Here is a 22,821-nt window from a genome sequence, read left to right on the forward strand (position 1 = left end):
CGGTTCGAGAATTGAACCCTGTGGTACCTCCATAGAGACTGCCAGAGGTCCAGACAACAGGCCCTCCGATTTGACACACTGAACTCTGTCTGAGAAGTAGTTGGTGAACCAGGTGAGTCAGTCATTTGAAAAACGACGGCTGTTGAGTCTGCCGATAAGAATACGGTGATTGACAAAGTCGAAAGCCTTGGCTAGGTTGATGAAGACGGCTGCACAGTACCGTCTTTTACCAATAGCTGTTACGCTTAGTACCTTGAGCGTGGCTGAGGTGCACCCGTGACGAGCTCGGAAACCGGATTGCACAGCGGAGAAGGTACGGTGGGATTCAAAATGGTCAGTGATCTATTTGTTAACTTGACTTTCGAAGACTTTAGAATGGCAGGGCAGGATGGATATAGGTCTGTAATAGTTTGGGTCTAGAGTGCCACCCACTTTAAAGAGGGGGATGACCGCGGAAGCGTTCCAATCTTTAGGAATCTCGGATGATACGAAAGAGAGGTTGAACAGACTAGTAATAGGGGTTTCCACAATGGCGGTGGATAATTTTAGAAAGAGAGGGTCCAGATTGTCTAGCCCAGCGGATTTGTACGGGTCCAGGTTTTGCAACTCTTTCAGAACATCAGCTATCTGGATTTGGGTGAAGGAGAAGCTGGGGAGGCTTGGGGAAGTAGCTGCGGGGCGTGAGGAGCTGTTGGCCAGGGTTGGGGTAGCCAGGAGGAAAGCATGGCCAGCCATAGAGAAATGCTGGTTGAAATTCTGTTATTGGTGGTGACAGTGTTTCCTAGCCTCAGTTAGAGCTACAGGATGCATATTTCTGTTTGAAAAAGCTAGCCTTTGCTTTCCTAACTGACTGTGTGTATCGGTTCCCGACTTCTCTGAAAAGTTGCATATCGCAGAGAGTATTCCATGTTTTTGTGCTGGTCGAGGGCAGTCAGGTCTGGAGTAAACCAAGGGCTATATCCGTTCTTAGTTCTACATTTTTGAAAGGGCATGCTTATTTAAGGTGGTGAGGAAATTACAATTAAAGAACAACCAGGCATCCCCTACTGACAGGATGAGGTCAATATCCTTCCAGGATACCAGGGCCAGGTCGATTAGAAAGGCCTGCTTGCAGAAGTGTTTTAGGGAGCGTTTGAAAATGATGAGGGGTAGTCGTTTGACCGCGGACCCCTAACGGATGCAGGCAATGAGGCAGTGATCGCTGAGATCCTGATTGAAAACAGCAGAGGTGTATTTGGAGGGCAAGTTGGTCAGAATAATATCTATGAGGGTGCCCATGTTTACAGATTTAGGGCTTTACCTGGTGGGTTCCTTGATAATTTGTGTGAGATTGAGGGCATCTAGCTTGGATTGTAGGACAGCCAGGGTGTTAACCTCACTAGGGTAGGGGGCACAAGGAACCCAAAATGGAGAACCGTGATTAAGGGGGAAGGTGTTACAGGCTTTCGTTTTTCCATTTATGTTTTGAAGTTGGACTTTAGCACGTATGAAAGGGGGATACCTAGTCTGTACAACTGAATGCGTTCAACTGAAATGTGTCTTCAGTGCACTGATTGGTGTCACTACGTTAGCACGTCTAGCTTGTTAGCACGTCCAGCTTGTTAGCATGTATAGCTAGTTAGCACGTAGCACGCACTGATTGGTGTCACCTCGTTAGTCAGTATGTGTTACACCTGTGCTGGCTTGTCCATCTCGTCTCGAAGGTGTTTCACCTGAGCTGGTCCAGGTTCTATTTAAGAGTGTCTGGCCCAGTGCTCCAGTTGTCTTGATAGATGTGGAGAGTCAACACCTTTAGTTGTTCCACCTTTCTGGTTATTTGCTTCCTGTTTATAAGTTTGAGGTGGTGGGACGGGTGCGCCATCGTCCGTGAGGAGATGGCGCAAAGTACATCTGGACCGTCGGTTCCGGGAATTGGACTGGCCAACACGGTGCGCTTTTCTTGGCGGGGAAAAGAGATGGAGCCTTGGGGGAGAGAAACCTTCGGGAGGAACATCCTAATGGGGCACCTAAAATTGAAGGTTAAAGATGTTCTATGCCTTCAGGGGAACCCAATGGAGAAGGGGTTTGATGTAACCCTATATTTGGAAGAAAAACACAATGAGATTATGAAGACGGTGACGGAAGGGAAAGAAGAAGGTCCCCTGTGTCATTACACGGTGACCAGCCTGGCAAGAAACAACTTCAGGGTGGTCACCGTAACCATGTACAATCCGCACATGAAGGACAAAGAAGTGAGGGCCTTTCTGGGGAGGTACATGGACAATGTCTCCTCAGCGAGGTACCTCGGGGACTCCCTGGGTTTCTGGAATGGGAAGAGAGGCTTCCAGGCATTACTCGGGGAGTCCCCGAAGAGTGTGGATGGCTACCTCCATCCTCCGGCAATGTTCTCCCTGGGGGCTGACAGGGGAACCCTATACTATGCACGTCAGCCCCGATTCTGCAGGCGTTGTATGGCCTCCGGCCATACCCTGGCCTCGCAGTAACAAGAAATGTCGTTTTTGTGGGTCGGAAGAGCACGAGGCCAGGGAGTGTGACGAGCCCAAGGCTTGCCACGGGTGTGGCTCCAGAGAACACCTGTGGCGTGATTGCCCGGATCGTCACAGGTCATACGCGTCTGCAGCTGGGGGAGCGGGGGATGGGGGAGGAGGAAAGAAAGGACGCGTGCGGATTGTACGGATGGCACAGGGGAAAAGAAGGCAAGAGAAGAGGATGGAAAGAAGGAAGAAATGAGAAGAAAGAGGCGGGAAGAAGGAAAGAGTGGAAAAGAAGAGGAGAAGGAAAAGAAGGCAGAAGAACGTAAAGGAGCGGTGAAGGGGACAGTGGTGCGAGAAGGAGTGGAAGAGGGAACGGGGACAGTGACAGGGACAGTGACGGAGAAGGAGGGAGGAGTGGAGGTGGGAGGGGGGGGAGATGGGGATGGGGGAAGGAGTGGGGGACAGCCTGCCAGGCTTCCTCGAGGTCGAAATGAGGGATTTGGTGGAGGAGTTAGCGGGGATGGGACGTTGTGTCTCCCCGCTACCTCCTTCACCAAATAAGAAAGGGATAAAGAGGGGGAGCTTGGCAGGAAGTGAGAGGGAGGGGGTGTGGAGGGGGGGGGGCCTAAGAGAGTGGCGGGGGGGGGTAATTTGTCCTCCCGGTTTGCCTCAGCCCCTTGCATTTTAGTGGATGACTCCAGTGAGGGGTCGGTGGGCTGTTTGCTAGAGGGATCCCAACTCCTGTTTGGGGAGATGGGGTCCCCTACATGCAGCCCCGAGGCAAACAGGGAGGGGGATGGTGGGTGGGGAGGGAGGGACCCAACACACTGCCTGGGTCATGGGTTGGGATGGAGGACGGGGGGCGTCAGGAGAGGAGAGGACGTCCCCGCCGGTGGAGATGGACCAGGGGAGCATCGGGTGAGTCTCCTGTTTTTTTTATTTTTTATTTTTATTTGTTGTTAATAATTAAATGAATAGTTCTGTTTCTTTTTTAGTCTAAATGTTAGGGGTTAAGGAACAATGTTAAAAGGAGGGCGGTTTTTTGTTATTTAGAGGGTGTGGGGTTTGATTTCTGTTTTTTACAGGAGGTTCACCTGAGGGATGGTGGGGATGTGTGTAGATTTAAGAGGGAGTGGGATAAGGGGAATCTTTTTGGGGCATAGGAGGGGTGCACTCAACAGGAGTAGGGATTTTGTGTGGGCATAGAGAGGTTAAAATAGAGAACACTTTTGTAATAATGCAGGGTAGAGTTTTGGGGATAGATGTTAAGTTTAGAGAAGCTAGATATAGGTTAATTGGGGTGTATGGGCCACAGGTGGCGGCAGACAGGAGGGAGATGGTGGACTGTCTGGCACCCCTGTGTGTTACAAACAGGCACTTGGTGATAGGAGGAGACTTTAATATAGATTTAGGGGTAGGCGGTGATAGCAGTGCAGGTGCCATCTCTGGGCTAATGGCTTGCCATGGTCTGGTTGATGGTGGCCTGCACACTACTCCGGCAATGGTCGGTCCTACATGGCGCAACTCCAGGGGGGTTGCGCGGAGGCTCGACTCCATTTTTGTATCCAGGTCTTTGGGTCAGTTGTCTGGGCGGCTGTTGCCTGTTTTCTTCACGGATCACGACGGGGTGTTCCTGCAGGTGGGGTCGCCAGTCTGCCTCTTCGGTAGGGGTACTGGAAGTTAGATCGGGATATACTGGAGGAGCAGGCTTTCGTTGACGCATTTTTTGTTTCTTTCGGAGGCTTGACGGCCTCCGGTCCATGTGCGAGGGGGTGTTAGAGTGGTGGGATTTAGTTAAGGTGAGGATTAGGGCTTTTATAATAGGATATTGTAGAAGGAAAAAAAGGGAGGAAAGGAGGGAGGTGGATCGTATCCAAAGGTTAATTGAACTCGAGTACGAGGCAGGCAACCTCGGCGGGTCGATTGACTGGGAGAGATTCGCAGCCCTAAAGGCGCAGCTCAGGGAGCTGCAGGAGCAGAAGGCTCGAGCTTTCCTGGAGCGTGCGCATAGTGGCTTTCTAGAACATAATGAGACTTGTTCCGCTATGTTCTTTAAGTCGGTTAGGGCCAGGCAGAGTAGGAAGGTAATGCATGGAGTTAGGGAAGAAAATGGTAGTATAGTAAGTAAACCAGAGGAAATGGTCAGGGTGACAACTGATCATTTCCAAGGTTTATTTAAGGAAAGGGAAATAGATGTAGAGCAGGGAAACGTGTTTTTAGAACACTTGTCCCGGCGGTTGCCAGAGGACATTAGAGACGTGATGGAGGCCCAGATCTCACTAGAAGAGGTTGAGAGCGCTCTTAGGAGGATGGGAAAAGGGAAGGTGCCTGGGATGGATGGGCTGCCGGCTGAGTTTTACCTCAAGTTTTGGGGTATACTTGGACCAGTGGTTCTCGAAGTCTTGAAGGCCATCCTTGAGACGGGGGGTCCCGGGGGATCAATGGCTGTTGGTGTGCTGTCACTTCTTTATAAGAAGGGGGAAGCAACTGACCTTGGCAACTGGCGGCCATTGACCATGCTGTGCGTAGATTACAAGATTCTTGCAAAGGTTTTAGCAGACTGGTTGCGCACAGCCCTTCCCTACGTCGTCCACGAGGATCAGACGTGCGGGGTAGAGGGTCCGCTCTATAAGATGGAACCTACAGTTGATCAGGGATTCCATCGCTTGGGTTGAAGATAGAGGGCTGCCTTTAATGGTAGCAGCGCTAGATCAGGCGAAAGCTTTTGATCGCGTGAATAGATCTTTTCTATTCAGGGTGTTAGGTAGATTAGGATTTGGGGAGAAGTTTATAGGATGGATCCGTACTTTATATTTTGGAGCGGGGTGTCGAGTTAGTGTAAATAGTCACTTAGGTGACGTTTTTGACCTCTCGTCTGGGGTCAGGCAGGGATGCCCACTCTCGGCTCTCCTCTTCGTTCTGTACATGGAGCCTCTGGGGGCTGCCATTAGGGCAGACACAGGGGTGGAAGGCTTGTTGATCCCTGGAAGTGGTGGGCTGCATGTTAAGATGACGCAGTACGCCGACGACACTTCCTTGCTGTTGTGCAAGGACTCGTGCCTGACAAGGTCCCTTGCCATCTTTGGGGATTTCACCCCGGCGTCGGGAGCAGTTCTGAACCATGCAAAGTCTTCCGTCAAGTTTTTCGGAAGATGGCGCGGTAGAACGGATGTGCCTGGGGGGTTATCTCTCTGTGAAGGGGCCCTGAGGATTCTCGGGGTTCATTTTGAGACCTCCGGCTCAGCGACGCTAAACTGGAACATGCGTATCGCAGTGGTACAGAGGAAGCTAGCAATGTGGAAGGCTAGGTATTTGTCTTTTATGGGCAAAGTCCTGGTCCTAAAGGTGGATGTGTTGCCGTCTCTTTTGTATTTGGCATATATCTACCCATTGCCGGCTTGTCTGAGGAGGCCTCTAGTGAGGCTTGTGTTTCAGTTTATGTGGAGTGGCAGGTGCGAGTGGGTCGCCAGGGCACGCATGATCTGTCCCATCGGGGAGGGAGGTAGGTGGGTACCACATTTCCCCCTAAAGCTGGACTCAATTTTTGTTTCTTTCTTGTTAGCGGAGCTTGCTCAGCCAGTGATACACCCGTCCGGTTACCTCCTGCGGGTGTTCTTCTCGTATCAGGCGAGAGGCGTAATGGTGTGGTCTAACACGGGTCCTCGGGCGGAACAGCTGCCGTGGCACTTTGGTCATGCGGCCAAGTGGCTGCGTGCGCACCCCGAGGTTGAAGTTGCCCGAGTAGGTTTAGACCACAGGCACCTGTACGAGGAGGTCAGGCAGGCAGGGAGTCCTGCGCCCGTAGCGGGCATCTCGTCAGTGGTCTGGGAGGGAGTGCAGGCGCGGGGCCTGGACAACGGGCTCAAGGACCTGAATTGGTTGAGCCTTCATAAGCGTTTGCCGGTACTTTCCATCTTGTACCGGTATAGTTTGGTGCGATCCCCCACCTGTCCAAGATCTGCTTGTGGCAGGGAGGAGACTGTGCGCCATGCCTTCTGGGACTGTGCCTTTGCCGGACTAGTATGGGCTAGGGCACGGGTGATGCTAGGTGTGGTTAGGAGTGATTTTGTTTTGACATGGGCTAGGCTAGAGAGAGGCGTAGGGAGAGCAAAGGGAACGGATAGGGACAGGTTTCTGCTCTGGCTTCTCATGAGTCTCTTTAAAAAGGGACTGTGGGAAGCCAGGAAGAATTTAGTCAAGACAGGGAGAGATTGGGGGGGTGGAAGGGATAGTGAGAAGGGTGGAAGGTGATTTGAGGGGGAGGATGAAGAGGGAGGAGAGGAAGTGGGGGAAGCATGCGGCACGGGAGAGGTGGAAAGGGGGTTTAGGGCTGGGAGTGTTAGAGTGAGTTTGGTAAGGGGATAGATTAGGGAAGGGGAGATAGGGAAAGGGTTAGGTATTGGTTAGGTATGACGGGGAGGGACGATGCTCCCCTGAGGTTTGTTTTTGTTTGATGTAAATATATTTTTGTAAATAGAATTTTATTAAGAATGAATGAGAATTATGATTTTGTAATAGTATGAATGGTATTGATTGTAATAAATTATTTTAACCACCACCTTTTTGGTTTGCTTCCTGTCTGTAATTTTGGTGTGGGTTTTTCTTTTGTTTGCCTCATCTTGGGCAGAATTAGTGGGTCTCATGGTGGGTGTCTTTTAGGTCTCAGTTGTTGTTACTAGTCAACTTTCAGTGGATACCCCCATAGTGACTTTCAGAGCTCCTCCTAAAAAACAGCTTATATTTTGGGTTGGATGTTGCATCCTATGGAATGGAACGTGGAGCACGGCACTTTTGTTGCTGTTGCATGTCGTGATGTTTGTCATTTGACTGTCATTCAGAAAATGATTTCCTGAATCAGCTGATGATAGTTGATCATGTGACTTTAACTAAATTGCAACAGTATTAAGAATGATGTGTAATTATTGAAGAACTGCGTAAATGACAGTATCCATTTGGGTGTTGTCAATAAAGTTAAAGGTGACTCTCGGTTAGAACCATTGGATTCAGCAAACTCTGAAATGATTTAGGATTTCTCTGCCCATGAAAACTGTTTTCCCAGCGTAGCATAAGGAGACACTAAATGTTTCGTAGTTAGAGTGCATTTCAGAGATCTGAATACAAAAAAACTGTCCCACATCAAGATCCAGTATTTAAGTTGAAGTTCATCATATGACAAGCTTAACGTTATGACTATAAATACTGTTCCCTGTAGGAGGGAAACTAGGAACATACTATTAAATCCATGCCTCGTTGGAAGCCCCGCCTTCCACAGGTGATGAGTGTGAGGCTCGGATTCATTCCTTAAATTTAATACCGCTCTTCACCGACCCAGGAAAAGGAGGGATTCAAACAGGTGTTGTACCTCATTTCCCTCCTTCGGGGAAGACTAATTATCGTCAAAGTTAAATTTGGGATGTCTGATAGTATTTCTGATTGTCTTAACGCACCACCACTAATGAGTTGTGGAGCTTCTCAAAGTAATTTTTTCTTCACCTCAAACAGCAAGTAAACAAATTCTAATCAAAATCAATTGCGAATGACAATAGTTCCTCAAAGTATTTTCATAAAATATTTCCAGCTCTCGCCCTTTCGATAACCACTCAGCATAAAAGGGAAAAATGTAATGCTCTGATCCAGTGGAAATGTCATAAAATACCGGATTACTTCTTATCCTTTACACAAATAGCCGAGGGCCCAGAATATTTTATACAATGTTGCAAGCTTGCTATCAGTTTCGGGCTAATCCAGTTGATAGTTGATACAATGTTTAAAGTTTGTTGTAGACAGGCCATGTGCAGCCAATGTGATTTATAGGATATTTATTTTTATCAGGATATTTTCTACCTGCAGGCTGCAATGTTTTTATTTGTTGGCTTTATTTCGGCAATTTTTACATAGTTGGCAATGGCAATGAAAGTTACTTTTAGATTTGTATAATTTTCATTTAGATTTATATAGAATGTAGATTAATCACAGACAATGATTTTGAGATACTATTATAAATTAAATGAATCTGTTCCACAAAAATGAGCACATGAAAATCATAGCTTGCATGCAGATTGGTAGAAATGGTAAGATAAATTTGCACTCCTAATAAAAAAAGTTTGACTACTGCTGGTGTCATGTATTACTGAAAACTTCTGGAGCATAACGGCAGAATTTACGAAGTCCAGCAGCAGCGGGAGGAGGAAAGAGTTTCTCTCTGTTATATTGATGACTGGCTCCCTCGAGTAATTTGTGAATCTGTTATTATTTAATCAAAAAGCATCAGACAAGTTATGCACATATAGTTGATTTTATTAAAACATGGGGTGATTAGTAGAAAGAACAGATGACTCTTGGTTGACCAAGATATATTTTAGTTGGGGACAACACTAGAACATGATTTTGGGGCTCCCGGGTGGCGCAGTGGACACTGCATCTCAGTGCTTGAGGCATCACTACAGACACCCTGGATCAAATCCAGGCTGTATCACAACCGGCCGTGATTGGGAATCCCATAGGGCGGCGCACAATTGGCCCAGCATCATCCGGGGTAGGCAGTCATTGTAAATAACAATTTGTTCTTAAATGACTTGCCTAGTTAAATAAAGGTGGGCAAATGTACAAAATCAGCAGGGAATCAAATACTTTTTCACCTCACTGCCTAGAAACCTGGTTAAACTATCATTATGACATCATGGATGAATGCTAGAATATAGTACATAGCCTAGAAACCTGGTTAAACTATCATTATGACATCATGGATGAATTCTAGAATATACTATATAGCCTCAATCTGTTTAAAACGATAATTTTGACCTCATGGATGGCCGGTCTTTGTATTCATAGTGTAGTGAATTCAGGGGGAAGCCTTGAGCTGAACTCAAACCTGGGTCCAGCGACTGTCAAGCCAACACCTTGGAACTGTTACACCAAGATGTCTGAACTTCTTGACAAGGTCGCTAGGTGTTGGGTTACGGTTGCTACAATAACTTTCTCTGTGAATTTGAGTGGTTACACTTCTCCTTCCCCCATCCCTCAGCTGTTTACCAAACCAAGTCTCTGGGCAGCCGTTTTGTTGCTGTTTAATAAACCCACACAACCCAGCAATCTGCAGTTGAAACAATAACAAAGCTGTCATTCCACTACTGTTTTGGTAATAAAATGATGGGGATGGAGAAATGTAACTACTCTCAAATTCATAGACAGACCTATGGATGCAAGGACTGACCATCCATGATATCAACATTATAGTTTATTTACATTGCTTCTAAACATTGGAGTAAAAAAAGGCTTATTTGGGGTTCTTATAGGGTACAACAGTTGAACTAAGCTAATGAGGCATGTGTTATATTCTTCAATAATCAATGGATATACAGTGGGGAGAACAAGTATTTGATAAACCTGCAAAATCGGCAGTGTTCCTACTTACAAAGCATGTAGAGGTCTGTAATTTGTATCATAGGTACAATTCAACTGTGAGAGACGGAATCTAAAACAAAAATCCAGAAAATCACATTGTATGATTTTTAAGTAATTAATTTGCATTTTATTGCATTGACAAAGTATTTGATACATCAGAAAAGCAGAATTTAATATTTGGTACAGAAACCTTTGTTTGCAATTACAGTGATCATACATTTCCTGTAGTTCTTGACCAAGTTAGCACACACTGCAGCAGGGATTTTGGCCCACTCCTCCATACAGACCTTCTCCAGATCCTTCAGGTTTCGGGGCTGTCGCTGGGCAATACAGACTTTCAGCTCCCTCCAAAGATTTTCTATTGGGTTCAGGTCTGGAGGCTAGCTAGGCCACTCCAGGACCTTGAGATGCTTCTTACGGAGCCACTCCTTAGTTGCCCTGGCTATGTGTTTCGGGTCGTTGTCATGCTGGAAGACCCAGCTACGACCCATCTTCAATGCTCTTACTGAGGGGAGGAGGTTGTTGGCCAAGATCTCGCGATACATGGCCCCATCCATCCTCCCCTCAATACGGTGCAGTCGTCCTTTCCCCTTTGCAGAAAAGCATCCCCAAAGAATGATGTTTCCACCTCCATGCTTCACGGTTAGGATGTGTTCTTGGGGTTGTACTCATCCTTCTTCTTCCTCCAAACACAGCGAGGAGTTTAGACCAAAAAGCTCTATTTTTGTCTCATCAGACCACATGACCTTCTCCCATTCCTCCTCTGGATCATCCAGATGGTCATTGGCAAACTTCAGACGGGCCTGAACATGCGCTGGCTTGAGCAGGGGGACCTTGCATGCACTGCAGGATTTTAATCCATAACGGCGTAGTGTGTTACTAATGGTTTTCTTTGAGACTGTGGTCCCAGCTCTCTTCAGGTCATTGACCAGGTCCTGCCGTGTAGTTCTGGGCTGATCCCTCACCTTCCTCATGATCATTGATGCCCCACGAGATGAGATCTTGCATGGAGCCCCAGACCGAGGGAGATTGACCGTCATCTTGAACTTCTTCCATTTTCTAATAATTGCAGCAACAGTTGTTGCCTTCTCACCAAGCTGCTTGCCTATTGTCCTGTAGCCCATCCCAGCCTTGTGCAGGTCTACAATTTTATCCCTGATATCCTTACACAGCTCCCTGGTCTTGGCCATTGTGGAGAGGATTGAGTGTGTGGACAGGTGTCTTTTATACAGGTAACGAGTTCATACAGGTGCAGTTAATAGAGGTAATGAGTGGAGAACAGGAGGGCTTCTTGAAGAAAAACTGACAGGTCTGTGAGAGCCGGAATTCTTACTGGTTGGTAGGTGATCAAATACCTATGTCATGCAATAAAATGCAAATTAATTACTTAAAAATCATACAATATGATTTTCTGGATTTTTGTTTTAGCTAGCTAGGCTAATGCTAACTAAACCAGTCCGCTAACTGACAGCAACACCGTAAATATGAAATTAAATCGGATAACTAAGTAGATGACAGAATATAACACATGCTTCATGAGCTTAGTTCAACTGTTGTACCCCATCAGAACTCCAAATAAGCTTTTTTTACTCCAATGTTTAGAAACAATGTAAACCAACACTGCATCACCTCAACATGGTAAAACTTATAATGTTGATATCATGGATGGTCAGTCCTTGCATCCATAGGTCTGTCTATGAATTTGAGAGAAGTTACATTTCCCATCATCATCTTATTACCAAAACAGTGGTGGAATTAAGCTTTGTTATTGTTTGAACTGCAGATTGGTTGATTTGATTGTGGCCTTTTTTAAAGGGACAACCTAGGATTTAAAAATCAATAAAATGGCTGCCAGAGACTTCGTTTGTTAAACAGCTGAGGGATGGGGGCTGGAGAAATGTAACCACTCAAGTGCCAAATGGTGAAAGGGTGACAGCTGGAAATATTTTATGAAAATACTTTGAGGAACTATTGTCATTTGCAATTGATTTTGATCAGACTTTGTTTACTTGCTGTTTGAGGTGAAGAAAATTTTATTTTGAGAAGCTCCACAACTCATTAGTGGTGCAGCGTTTAAGACAATGAGAAATACTATCAGACTTCCCCAAATGGGCACATTTATAGGCCTACATTTGCATGCAGGCCAGGTAGACTAATCCTACTTCCTACATGCAGGCCAGGTAGACTAATCCTACTTCTATATGCGCAATCAGTTGTGGGTCCTTACTCAACATTGACAGGAGTGTTTCAAATGAAAGACAATTTAATAAATTGACAAAACTGACGTATCTTGCGGGGTAAGGTCTGGGTGGTCTGCCAGTTTCATTTAGTATCAGTTTGGGTCAGCTAGGTATAAAAACTCTGGGAGCAGTAGTTATAGTCAGAACGTTAAGCATAAGTCATATGATGAACTTCAACTTAAATACTGGTTCTTGCTGTCGGACAATTTTGACAGTCAAATTACAAACATCACGACATGCAACAACAAGCAAAGTGCCTCTTCATTCATTACACCGGTAAAGACAGTTATGCCGTGCTCCACGTTGGATCCAACATGCCTAACAAATTGATGTTTATAATGTTATTATCTGCTTGATTTACAGTAGGGTCTCGTTAGTCTGTTTGGAAATGGAGATACTTTGCTCATAATGTGTAGAGAACTGTTCCTTGATGGACAGGCTATTGCACAACACACAGAACTATTTTCCTCTATTCATGACATTTAGAATGACAACCCATAACAAAGTAGCCTCGTGGGATTATTCACTAAATGATCAGGTTATGAAATGTCATGACAGACATTTTAGTTTCCATGTTTCACCTGAAATATTAAATGATTTATAATCCTAGGTCTATGTTATTGTTAGGTGAACTTATGGGTCCTACAGTAGGTCTTTGTTATTGTTTCGTGACGTTATGGCTGATGTTACAGCTAGCCAAAGAGCATTTTACTGGTTAAGTGTTTTTTAAGTATATAGCAGTTGATTTGTGACAAAAACACAAACATATTGAGCCTTAGAATTATAATCCAAAAGTAGTGGGAAATGCACTCATTTTCAACCTGTAAATGGAAGCTATTTTTGCTGTCAGCCTATGAGAACTCCCCTGAGTTTTCCTGCACGGTGGTGAATTAGTGAATAGACACAGAGCTTAATGTGAGTTTCCTTGAGTTGCACTCCTGATCTTGCGCTGTAATATTCAGAATACATTGTGAAAACCTACATTTTCTGCTCACCAGAAAAGGCAGATATACTACATCCATAACTATCGGTTTCCTCATTAGCAGGGAGGTGTTTCTGCATTCAAATGGTTTGTGCATTGCCCTTGTCCTGCAATTTTAGCAAACACAGACAAGGGCCTACATTGGAGACCAATAGTTTTCTGGCACACTGCTTAGTATTTCAACCACTTGAATAACTTATTTCTAGCCTACAATCATCGATGTTACTACTAATGTGAAAACAAGACGAAATATGACTTGTTGCTGACTGTCTTAATTGTCAAATAATTTAACAGACGTCAATTGTTGAACAACTCATGGGTATGCTTTGGGCATCATCTTTTACCTCAAATATAAACAGTGGATTTCTGCTGTTGTGGGCCTCTAACCATCTGTCTGACTTTGTCATTCACACAGGAGAGAGACGGGACTATAGTGGATCCTCTGGGGAGCCTCAACAACATCATGATAATGACAAGGCAGAGAAGAGTCCTTCCAGATCAGATCACCTCAAGAAACACCAGCAGAGATACACAGGGAAGAGAACTCACTGCTGCTCTGACTGTGGGAAAAAAATAAACTCTTCATCAGACTTTAAAATACATCAAAGATTTCCCACTGGAGAGAAACCTTATGGATTTGATCAATGTGGGAAAAGTTTTACTGAGTCAAGCTTTCTCACTAAAAATCAGAGAATACACAAAGGAGAGAAACCATATAGTTGTGATCAATGTGGAAAGGTTTTCGGTACATCTGGCTGTCTGACAAAACACCCGAGAACAAACACAGGAGGGAAACGTTATAGCTGTAATCAATGTGGGAAGAGTTTTACTTCATCTAGCTATCTAACTATACACCAGAGAACACACACAGGAGAGAAATCATATAGCTGTGATCAATGTGGAAAGAGTTTTGGTACATCTGGCCATATGGCAACACACCAGAGAACACACACAGGAGAGAAATATTTTATCTGTGATCAATGTGGGAAGAGTTTTACTCTGCTAAAAAGCCTGATCGTACACCAGCGGACACACACAGGAGATAAATCTTATAGCTGTGATCAATGTGGGAAGAGTTTTACTACATCTAGCTATCTAACTATACACCAGAGAACACACACAGGAGAGAAACCATATACCTGTAATCAATGTGGGAAGAGTTTTGCTTCATCTGGCCTTCTGACTGTACACCAGAGAACACACACATTTTGGTTATTGATTTGGACACGTTAAAACTGTGTTTTGACATTGCACTATTCCCATTTAGCAAAATGTATTTCCAAAGATGTTGAAAATAAGACTATGCCCGACGTCCAATATATTAAATTATGAAAGACCAGCTAGATCTACTGTCTCTATTATATTATGACTTACAAGCTAGACTACTGTCTCTATTATATTACTACAGCCCAGATACATCTACTGTCTCTATTATATTATGACAGACCAGCTAGATCTACTGTATATATTATATTATGACAGACAAGCTAGATCTATTGTCTCTATTATATTACTACAGCCCAGATACATCGACTGTCTTTATTACATTACGACAGACCAGCTAGATCAACTACCTCTACTATATTTTGACAGACCAGCTAGATACACTGTCTTTATTATATTATGCGAGACCAGCTAGAACTACCTTCTCTACGATATTATGAAAGACCAGCTAGATCTACTATCTATATTACATTATGAAAGACCAGCTAGATCTACTATAGCTATTATATTATGACAGAACAGCTAGATCTACTGTAGCTATTATATTATGACAGACCAGCTAGATCTGCTGTATCTATTATATTATGACAGACTAGCCAGATCTACTGTCTCTACTATATTTTGACAGACCAGCTAGACCTACTGTCCCTATTATATTATGACAGACCAGCTAGATCTACTGTTTCTATTATATTAGAACAGACCAGCTAGGTCTACTGACTCTACTATATTATGACAGACCAGCTAGATATACTGTCTCTATTATATTAGAATTGACCAGCTAGATCTACCTTCTCTACTATATTATGAAAGACCAGCTAGACCTACTGTCCCTATGAAATTATGACAGACAAGCTCGATCTACTGTCTCTATTATATTATGACAGACCAGGTAGTTCTGCTGTATCTACTATATTATGACAGACCAGCTAGATCTACTGTCTCTACTATATTATGACAGACCAGCTAGATCTACTGTCTCTATTATATAAGAACAGACCAGCTAGATCTACTGTCTCTACTATATTATGAAATAACAGCTAGATCTACCTTCTCTACTATATTATGAAAGACCAGCTAGATCTACTGTCTCTACTATATTATGACAGACCAGCTGGATCTACTGTCTCTATTATATTATGACAGACCAGCCAGATTGACTGTATCTACTATATTATGACAGACCAGCTAGATCTACTTTCTCTTCTGTATTATGACAGACCGGCTAAACCTAATGTCTCTATTATATTAGAAAAGACCAGCTAGATCTACTGTCTCTACTATATTATGACAGACTAGCTATTCCTACTGTCCCTATTAAATTATGACAGACCAGCTAGATCTACTGTCTTTATTATATTACTACAAACCACAAACATCGACTGTCTTTATTATATTACGACAGACCAGCTAGATCTACTGTGTCTACTATATTATGACAGACCAGCTAGATCTACTGTCTCTATTATATTAGAACAGACCAGCTAGATCTACTGTCGCTATTATATTATGACAGACCAGCTAGACCTACTGTCTCTATTATATTAGAACAGACCAGCTAGATCTACCTTCTCTACTATATTATGAAAGACCAGCTAGACCTACTGTCTCTATTAAATTATGACAGACCAGCTAGATCTACTGTATCTGTTATATTATGACAGACCAGCTAGACCTACTGGCTCTACTATATTATGACATACCAGCTAGATCTACTGTCTCTATTATATTATGACAGACAAGCTAGATCTACTGTCTCTACTATGTAATGATATACCAGCTAGACCTACTGGCTCTACTATATTATGACAGACCAGCTAGATCTACTGTCTCTACTATATAATGACAGACCAACTAGACCTACTGGCTCTACTTTATTAAGATATACCAGCTAGGTCTACTGTCTCTATTATATTAGAACAGACCAGCTAGATCTACCTTCTCTACTATATTATGAAAGACCAGCTAGACCTACTTTCCCTATTAAATTATGACAGACCAGCTAGATCTACTGGCTCTACTATATTATGACAGACCAGCTAGATGTACTGTCTCTATTATATTAGACCAGACCAGCTAGATCTACTGTCTCTACTATATTATGAAATAACAGATAGATGTACCTTCTCTACTATATTATGAAAGACCAGCTAGATCTAATGTCTCTATTATATTATGACTGACCAGTTAGATCTACTGCAGCTATAATATTATGACAGACCAGCTAGATCTACTGTCTCTACTATATAATGACAGACCAGCTAGACCTACTGGCTCTACTATATTATGAAAGATCAGCTAGACCTACTTTCCCTTTGAAATTATGACATACCAGCTAGACCTACTGGCTCTAGTATATTCTGACAGACCAGCTAGATCTACTGTCTCTATAATATTATGACAGACCAGCTAGATCTACTGTATCTATTATATTATGACATACCAGCTAGACCTACTGGCTCTACTATATTATGACAGGCCAGATAGATTTACTGTACGTTCGATAGTATTACAGACCAGCCAGATCTACTGTCTCTATTATATTATGACAGACCAGCTACAACTACTGGCTCTACTATATTATGACAGACCAGCTACATCTACTGTCTCTACTATATTATGACTCTAGATCTACTATTATGACAGACCAGCTAGAACTACTGTCTCTATTATATTATGACAGACCAGCTACAACTACTGGCTCTACTATATTATGACAGACCAGCTAGATCTACTGTATCTATTATATTATGACAGACCAGCTAGATCTACTTTCTCTACTGTATTATGACAGACCAGCTAAACCGAATGTCTCTATTATATTAGAAAAGACCAGCTCGATCTACTGTCTCTACTATATTATGACAGACTAGCTATTCCTACTGTCCCTATTAAATTATGACAGACCAGCTAGATCTACTGTCTCTACTATATTATGACAGACCAGCTAGATCTACTGTCTCTATTATATTAGAACAGACCAGCTAGATCTACCTTCTCTACTATTTTATGGAAGACCAGCTAGACCTACTGTCCCAATAAATTATGACAGACCAGCTAAATCTAATGTCTCTATTATATTATGACAGACCAGCTAGATCTACTGTATCTTTTATATTATGACAGACCAGCTAGATCTACCTTCTGTACTATATTATGAAAGACCAGCTAGATCTACTATCGCTATTATATCATGACAGACCAGCTAGACCTACTATCCCTATTATATTATGACAGACCAGCTAGATCTACTGACTCTACTATATTATGACAGGCCAGCTAGATCTACTGTCTCTACTATATTATGGACTGACCAGCTAGATCTACTGTCCCTATTATATTATGACAGACCAGCTAGACCTACTGTCCCTATTATATTATGACAGACCAGCTAGATCTACCTTTTCTACTATATTATGACAGACCAGCTAGATCTACCTTCTCTACTATATTATGAAAAACCAGCTAGATCTACTTTCTCTACTATATTATGACAGACCAGCTAGATCTACTGTCTCTATTATATTACCACAGCCCAGATACATCTACTGTCTCTATTATATTATGACAGACCAGCTAGATCTGCTGTATCTATTATATTATGACAGACCAGCTAGATCTACTGCCTCTACTATATTATGACATACCAGCTAGACCTACTGTCCCTATTCAATTATGATAGACCAGCCAGATCTCCTGTCTCTATTATATTAGAACAGACCAGCTAGATCTACCTTCTCTACTATATTATGACAGACCAGCTAGATCTATCTTCTCTACTATATTATGAAATACCGGCTAGATCTACCTTCTCTACTATATTATGACAGACCAGCTAGATCTACTGACTCTACTATATTATGACAGACCAGCTAGATCTACTGTCTCTATTATATTACTACAGCCCAGATACATCTACTGTCTCTATTATATTATGACAGACCAGCTAGATCTACTGTATCTATTATATTATGACAGACCAGCTAGATCTACTTGTCTCTACTATATTATGACATACCAGCTAGACCTACTGTCCCTATTAAATTATGACAGACCAGACAGATCTCCTGTCTCTATTATATTAGAATAGACCAGCTAGATCTACTATCTCTACTACATTATGACAGACCAGCTAGACCCACTTTCACTATTAAATTATGACAGGCCAGCTAGATCTACTGTCTCTACTATATTATGGACAGACCAGCTAGATCTACTGTCTCTGCTCTATAATGACAGACCAGCTAGACCTACTGTCCCTATTATATTATGACAGACCAGCTAGCCCTACTGTCCCTATTATATTATGACAGACCAGCTAGATCTACCTTCTCTACTATATTATGACAGACCAGCTAGATCTACTTTCTCTACTATATTATGACAGACCAGCTAGATCTACTGTATCTATTATATTATGATAGACCAGCTAGATCTACTGTCTCTACTATATTATGACATACCAGCTAGACCTACTGTCCCTATTAAATTATGATAGACCAGCCAGATCTCCTGTCTCTATTATATTAGAACAGACCAGTTAGATCTACCTTCTCTACTATATTATGACAGACCAGCTAGATCTGCTGTCTCTATTATATTATGACAGACAAGCTAGATCTACTGTCTCTATTATATTATGACAGACCAGCTAGATCTACTGTCTCTACTATATTATGACAGACCAGCTAGATCTACTGTCTCTACTATATTATGACAGACCAGCTAGATCTACTGTCTCTACCACATTATGACAGACCAGCTAGACCCACTGCCACTATTAAATTATGACAGACCAGCTAGATCTACGGTCTCTATTATATTAAAACAGACCAGCTAGATCTACTGTCTCTATTATATTACTACAGCCCAGATACATCTACTGTCTCTATTATATTATGACAGACCAGCTAGAGCTACTGTATCTATTATATTATGACAGACCAGCTCGATCTACTGTCTCTACTATATTATGACAGACCAGCTAGATCTACTGTCTCTACTACATTTTGACAGACCAGCTAGACCCACTGTCACTATTCAATTATGACAGACCAGCTAGATCTACTGTCTCTACTATATTATAAAAGACCAGCTAGATCTACTGTCTCTATTATATTATGACAGAACAGCTAGATCTACCTTCTCTACTATATTATGAAAGACCAGCCAGATCTACCTTCTCTATTATATTTTGACAGACCAGCTAGATCTACGGTCTCTATTATATTATGACTGGTCTTTCGTACTATAGTGAGAAGTATCAGTATAGACCTAGTCTGTTCATTATATACATGATGTATTGTTACACCATGTAGGAGCAGTATAGACCTAGTCTGTTCATTATATACATCTACATGATGTATTGTTACTCCATGTAGGAGCAGTATAGACCTAGTATGTTCATTATATACATCTACACTATGTATTGTTACACCATGTAGGAGCAGTATAGACCTAGTCTGTTCATTATACACATCTACATGATGTATTGTTACACCAACAAAATAATGGGAAGTTATATTATTTTTATAGTTATACAAAACTCAGAGAAAGAGATTTAGATTAACACGAAATTCTCAAAAGGTAGGGTTCTGAATTATTGCCACCCATGTTGATTTTGTGCCTAATTTACCATTTCTTTGTTGATGTGTCTTGCTGGAAGATCCACTTATGGCCAAGTTTCAGCCTCCTAGCAGAGAGGAACCAGGTTTTGGGCTAAAATATCCTGGTAGTGGGTAGAGTTTATTTATTTATTGTATACAGTCATTTTTGCTCATCTTTATCAAGGGTATCAATAACTAGGTGCTTATTTTGATATCTAGTTATTTGACTGACTGAATCAGAAAAACAGATGTGGAGTATTTGTAGAGTTTGTTTTACATTTTCATAAAAATTCTGAACTAATCAAACAACACTTGTTCCTTTTTTAATGTGTTTATATAATATTCGTATTTAATGGAAAGGAAAAAAACGTTTCCCTAAACTGCTTTTCAAATATTATAATTCAATGAAGAAGAAAGAAAGTTTCCCTCCTCAACTGTGTTTCCTCCCTCCAGACAGCAGATGGCAATATGTGTCTTTCAGGCGATATTTCTACTGTGACGTATAATCTAGTGGACGGAACGCTTCTTCAACAACTGCAGCCACCTCGGTAGCTCGCTGGACAACAAAGTCTGAACATTCAAGTTATTTAGACAATTTCGTGTATAATTTGCCACTATGATTTAATCATACTTATGTGGAAACAACTAGTTACCCCATTTAATTTAATATTTACGTTTTAAGTCAACTAGCTGGCTGGTTAAGTTAGCGCTAGTCTAGTCGCTAATGCTAACTAGCTAACATCCCCGACCATGAGCTCACTAAGCTACTCTACTCCTGATAAAGAAGAGGAGGTCTGCTGGACGGACAAAGAAGCTCTCGTGAAAGAGGAGGAGGAAGATGAGGATGTTACAATACAAAAACAAGTAGAGGGTGAGGCTGTTGGGGTGAAAGAAGAAGAGAACGACGTTTCAGTGAAAGAAGAGGTAGATGCGATCAGAGTGAAAGAGGAGGAGGGTGTTACTGTGAAAGAAAAGGAGGAAGATGCCGTTTTTGGAGTGGAGGATGAAGTGAAAGAAGATGAAGACGTTTTTGGAATGAAGGATGAAGAAGGGGAGATTACTGTCACATTAGAGGAGGACGAAGAAGAGAAGACTGGAGAACTGATTAACACCAGCAAATACAGTGAGTACTATCTTATAAAACAGGGACATTGATCTGATTAACACCAGTAAATACAGTGAGTACTATCTTATAAAACGGGCACAAACTCTGCAGTTGTTGAACTAATGTGTGATTTTTAAAAGGGCTGAATTGAATTGTTCATGACGTCCTCCAGTGATTAAAAAAAACAACTTTTCCTGTTGAAGAGTGATATATAAATACAGTAAAGTATAAGTTTGGGCAAAATAGTGTTTCTTTAGAAAACTGCAAACTAGAAGGAGTGAGTTATGTAAGGCCTTCAAGGAGTTGGCTTGATGGGAAGTCGTAATGTCATCCAATAGGCGACATATCTTCATGTGAATATTCATTATTCTTTTTAAAATCCTTCCTGTTCTGTCAAGTTGGTTATTGATCATAGCTAGAAAGCCATTTTCAAGTCTTGCTATAGACTTTCAAGACAATTTAAGTCCAAACTGTAACTAGGCCACTCAGGAACATTCAATGTCATCTTGGTAAGCACCTCCAGTGTAGATTTGGCCTTGTGGTTTAGGTTATTGTCCTGTTAGTACAGATTTTTGTATTCAGATCTCTGAAATGCACTCTACCTACGTCACATTTAGTGGCTCCTTATATTACGCTGGGAAAACAGTTTTCATGGGCACAGAAATCCTAAATAATTTCAGAGTTTGCAAAATCCAATGGTTCACCTTAACTTTATTGACAACACCCAAATGGATACTGTCATTAACGCGGTTCTTCAATAATTACACATAATTCTTAATACTGTAGCTGTTTAGTTACAGTCAATTCTTCTTCATTCATTACTCTGGTATAGACAGTTATGCCGTGCTCCATGTTGGATCCAACATCCCTAACAAATTGGTGTTTATAATGTGTTAATGTCCGCTTGATTTACAGTCGGGTCTCGTTAGTCTGTTTGGACACAGAGATACTTAGCTCATAATGTGTAGAGAACTGTTCCTTGATGGATAGGCTATTGTACAACACACAGAGCTATTTTCCTTTATTCAGGACATTTAGAATGACAACACATTACAGAGTAGCCTAGTGGGATTATTCACAAAATTATCTGGTTATGAAATGTCATGACAAAGACATTTTTGTTTCCATGTTTCACCTGAAATATGAAATGATTTATAGTCCTAGGTGTTGTTGTTATGTGAAGTTATTGGTCCTACAGTAGGTCAATGTTAGGTTAAGTTATGGGTTCTACAGTAGGTCTATGTTAGGTGAAGTTATGGGTCCTTACAGTAGGTCTATGTTGTTGTTAGGTGAAGTTATTGGTCCTACAGTAGGTCAATGTTGTTGTTAGGTGAAGTTATGGGTCCTACAGTAGGTCTATGTTAGGTGAAGTTATGGGTCCTTACAGTAGGTCTATGTTGTTGTTAGGTGAAGTTATTGGGCCTACAGTAGGTCAATGTTGTTGTTAGGTGAAGTTATGGGTCCTACAGTAGGTCTATGTTAGGTGAAGTTATGGGTCCTACAGTAGGTCTATGTTAGGTGAAGTTATGGGTCCTACAGTAGGCCTATGTTGTTAGGTGAAGTTATGGGTCCTACAGTAGGTCTATGTTAGGTGAAGTTATGGGTCCTACAGTAGGTCTATGTTGTTAGGTGAAGTTGTGGGTCCTACAGTAGGTCTATGTTATTGTTAGGTGAAGTTATTGTTAGTAAGTTTATGCTATTGTTAGGTGAAGTTATTGGTCCTACAGTAGGTCTATGTTGTTGTTAGGTGAAGTTATGGGTCCAACAGTAGGTCTATGTTAGGTGA

The 22,821-nt window shown here is 42.2% G+C and overlaps 2 protein-coding genes across 2 annotated transcripts in view; both read left to right on the forward strand.

Moving 5' to 3' along the window:
• Positions 1 to 13,511: 13,511 nt before the first annotated feature.
• Positions 13,512 to 20,429, forward strand: LOC121841558 (zinc finger protein 2-like; the record flags this gene model as incomplete). Its single annotated transcript, XM_042310648.1, has 2 exons — positions 13,512 to 14,176; positions 20,384 to 20,429. Coding segments are annotated over 2 exons (711 nt in total), but the record flags the coding sequence as incomplete, so codon positions are not given.
• Positions 20,430 to 20,453: 24 nt separating this feature from the next.
• The window catches only part of LOC112230431 (zinc finger protein 2 homolog), a 29,561-nt gene continuing 27,193 nt past the window's right edge, over positions 20,454 to 22,821 (forward strand). The window contains exon 1 of the mRNA XM_024396738.2: positions 20,454 to 21,053. Within this exon, the coding sequence (XP_024252506.2) occupies positions 20,681 to 21,053 (373 nt within the window). The 5' untranslated portion in view covers positions 20,454 to 20,680. The remainder of the gene's footprint in view (positions 21,054 to 22,821) is intronic.

The sequence above is a fragment of the Oncorhynchus tshawytscha genome, linkage group LG32 (genome assembly GCF_018296145.1).
Source record: "Oncorhynchus tshawytscha isolate Ot180627B linkage group LG32, Otsh_v2.0, whole genome shotgun sequence".
In the NCBI taxonomy this organism is placed as follows: domain Eukaryota; kingdom Metazoa; phylum Chordata; class Actinopteri; order Salmoniformes; family Salmonidae; genus Oncorhynchus; species Oncorhynchus tshawytscha.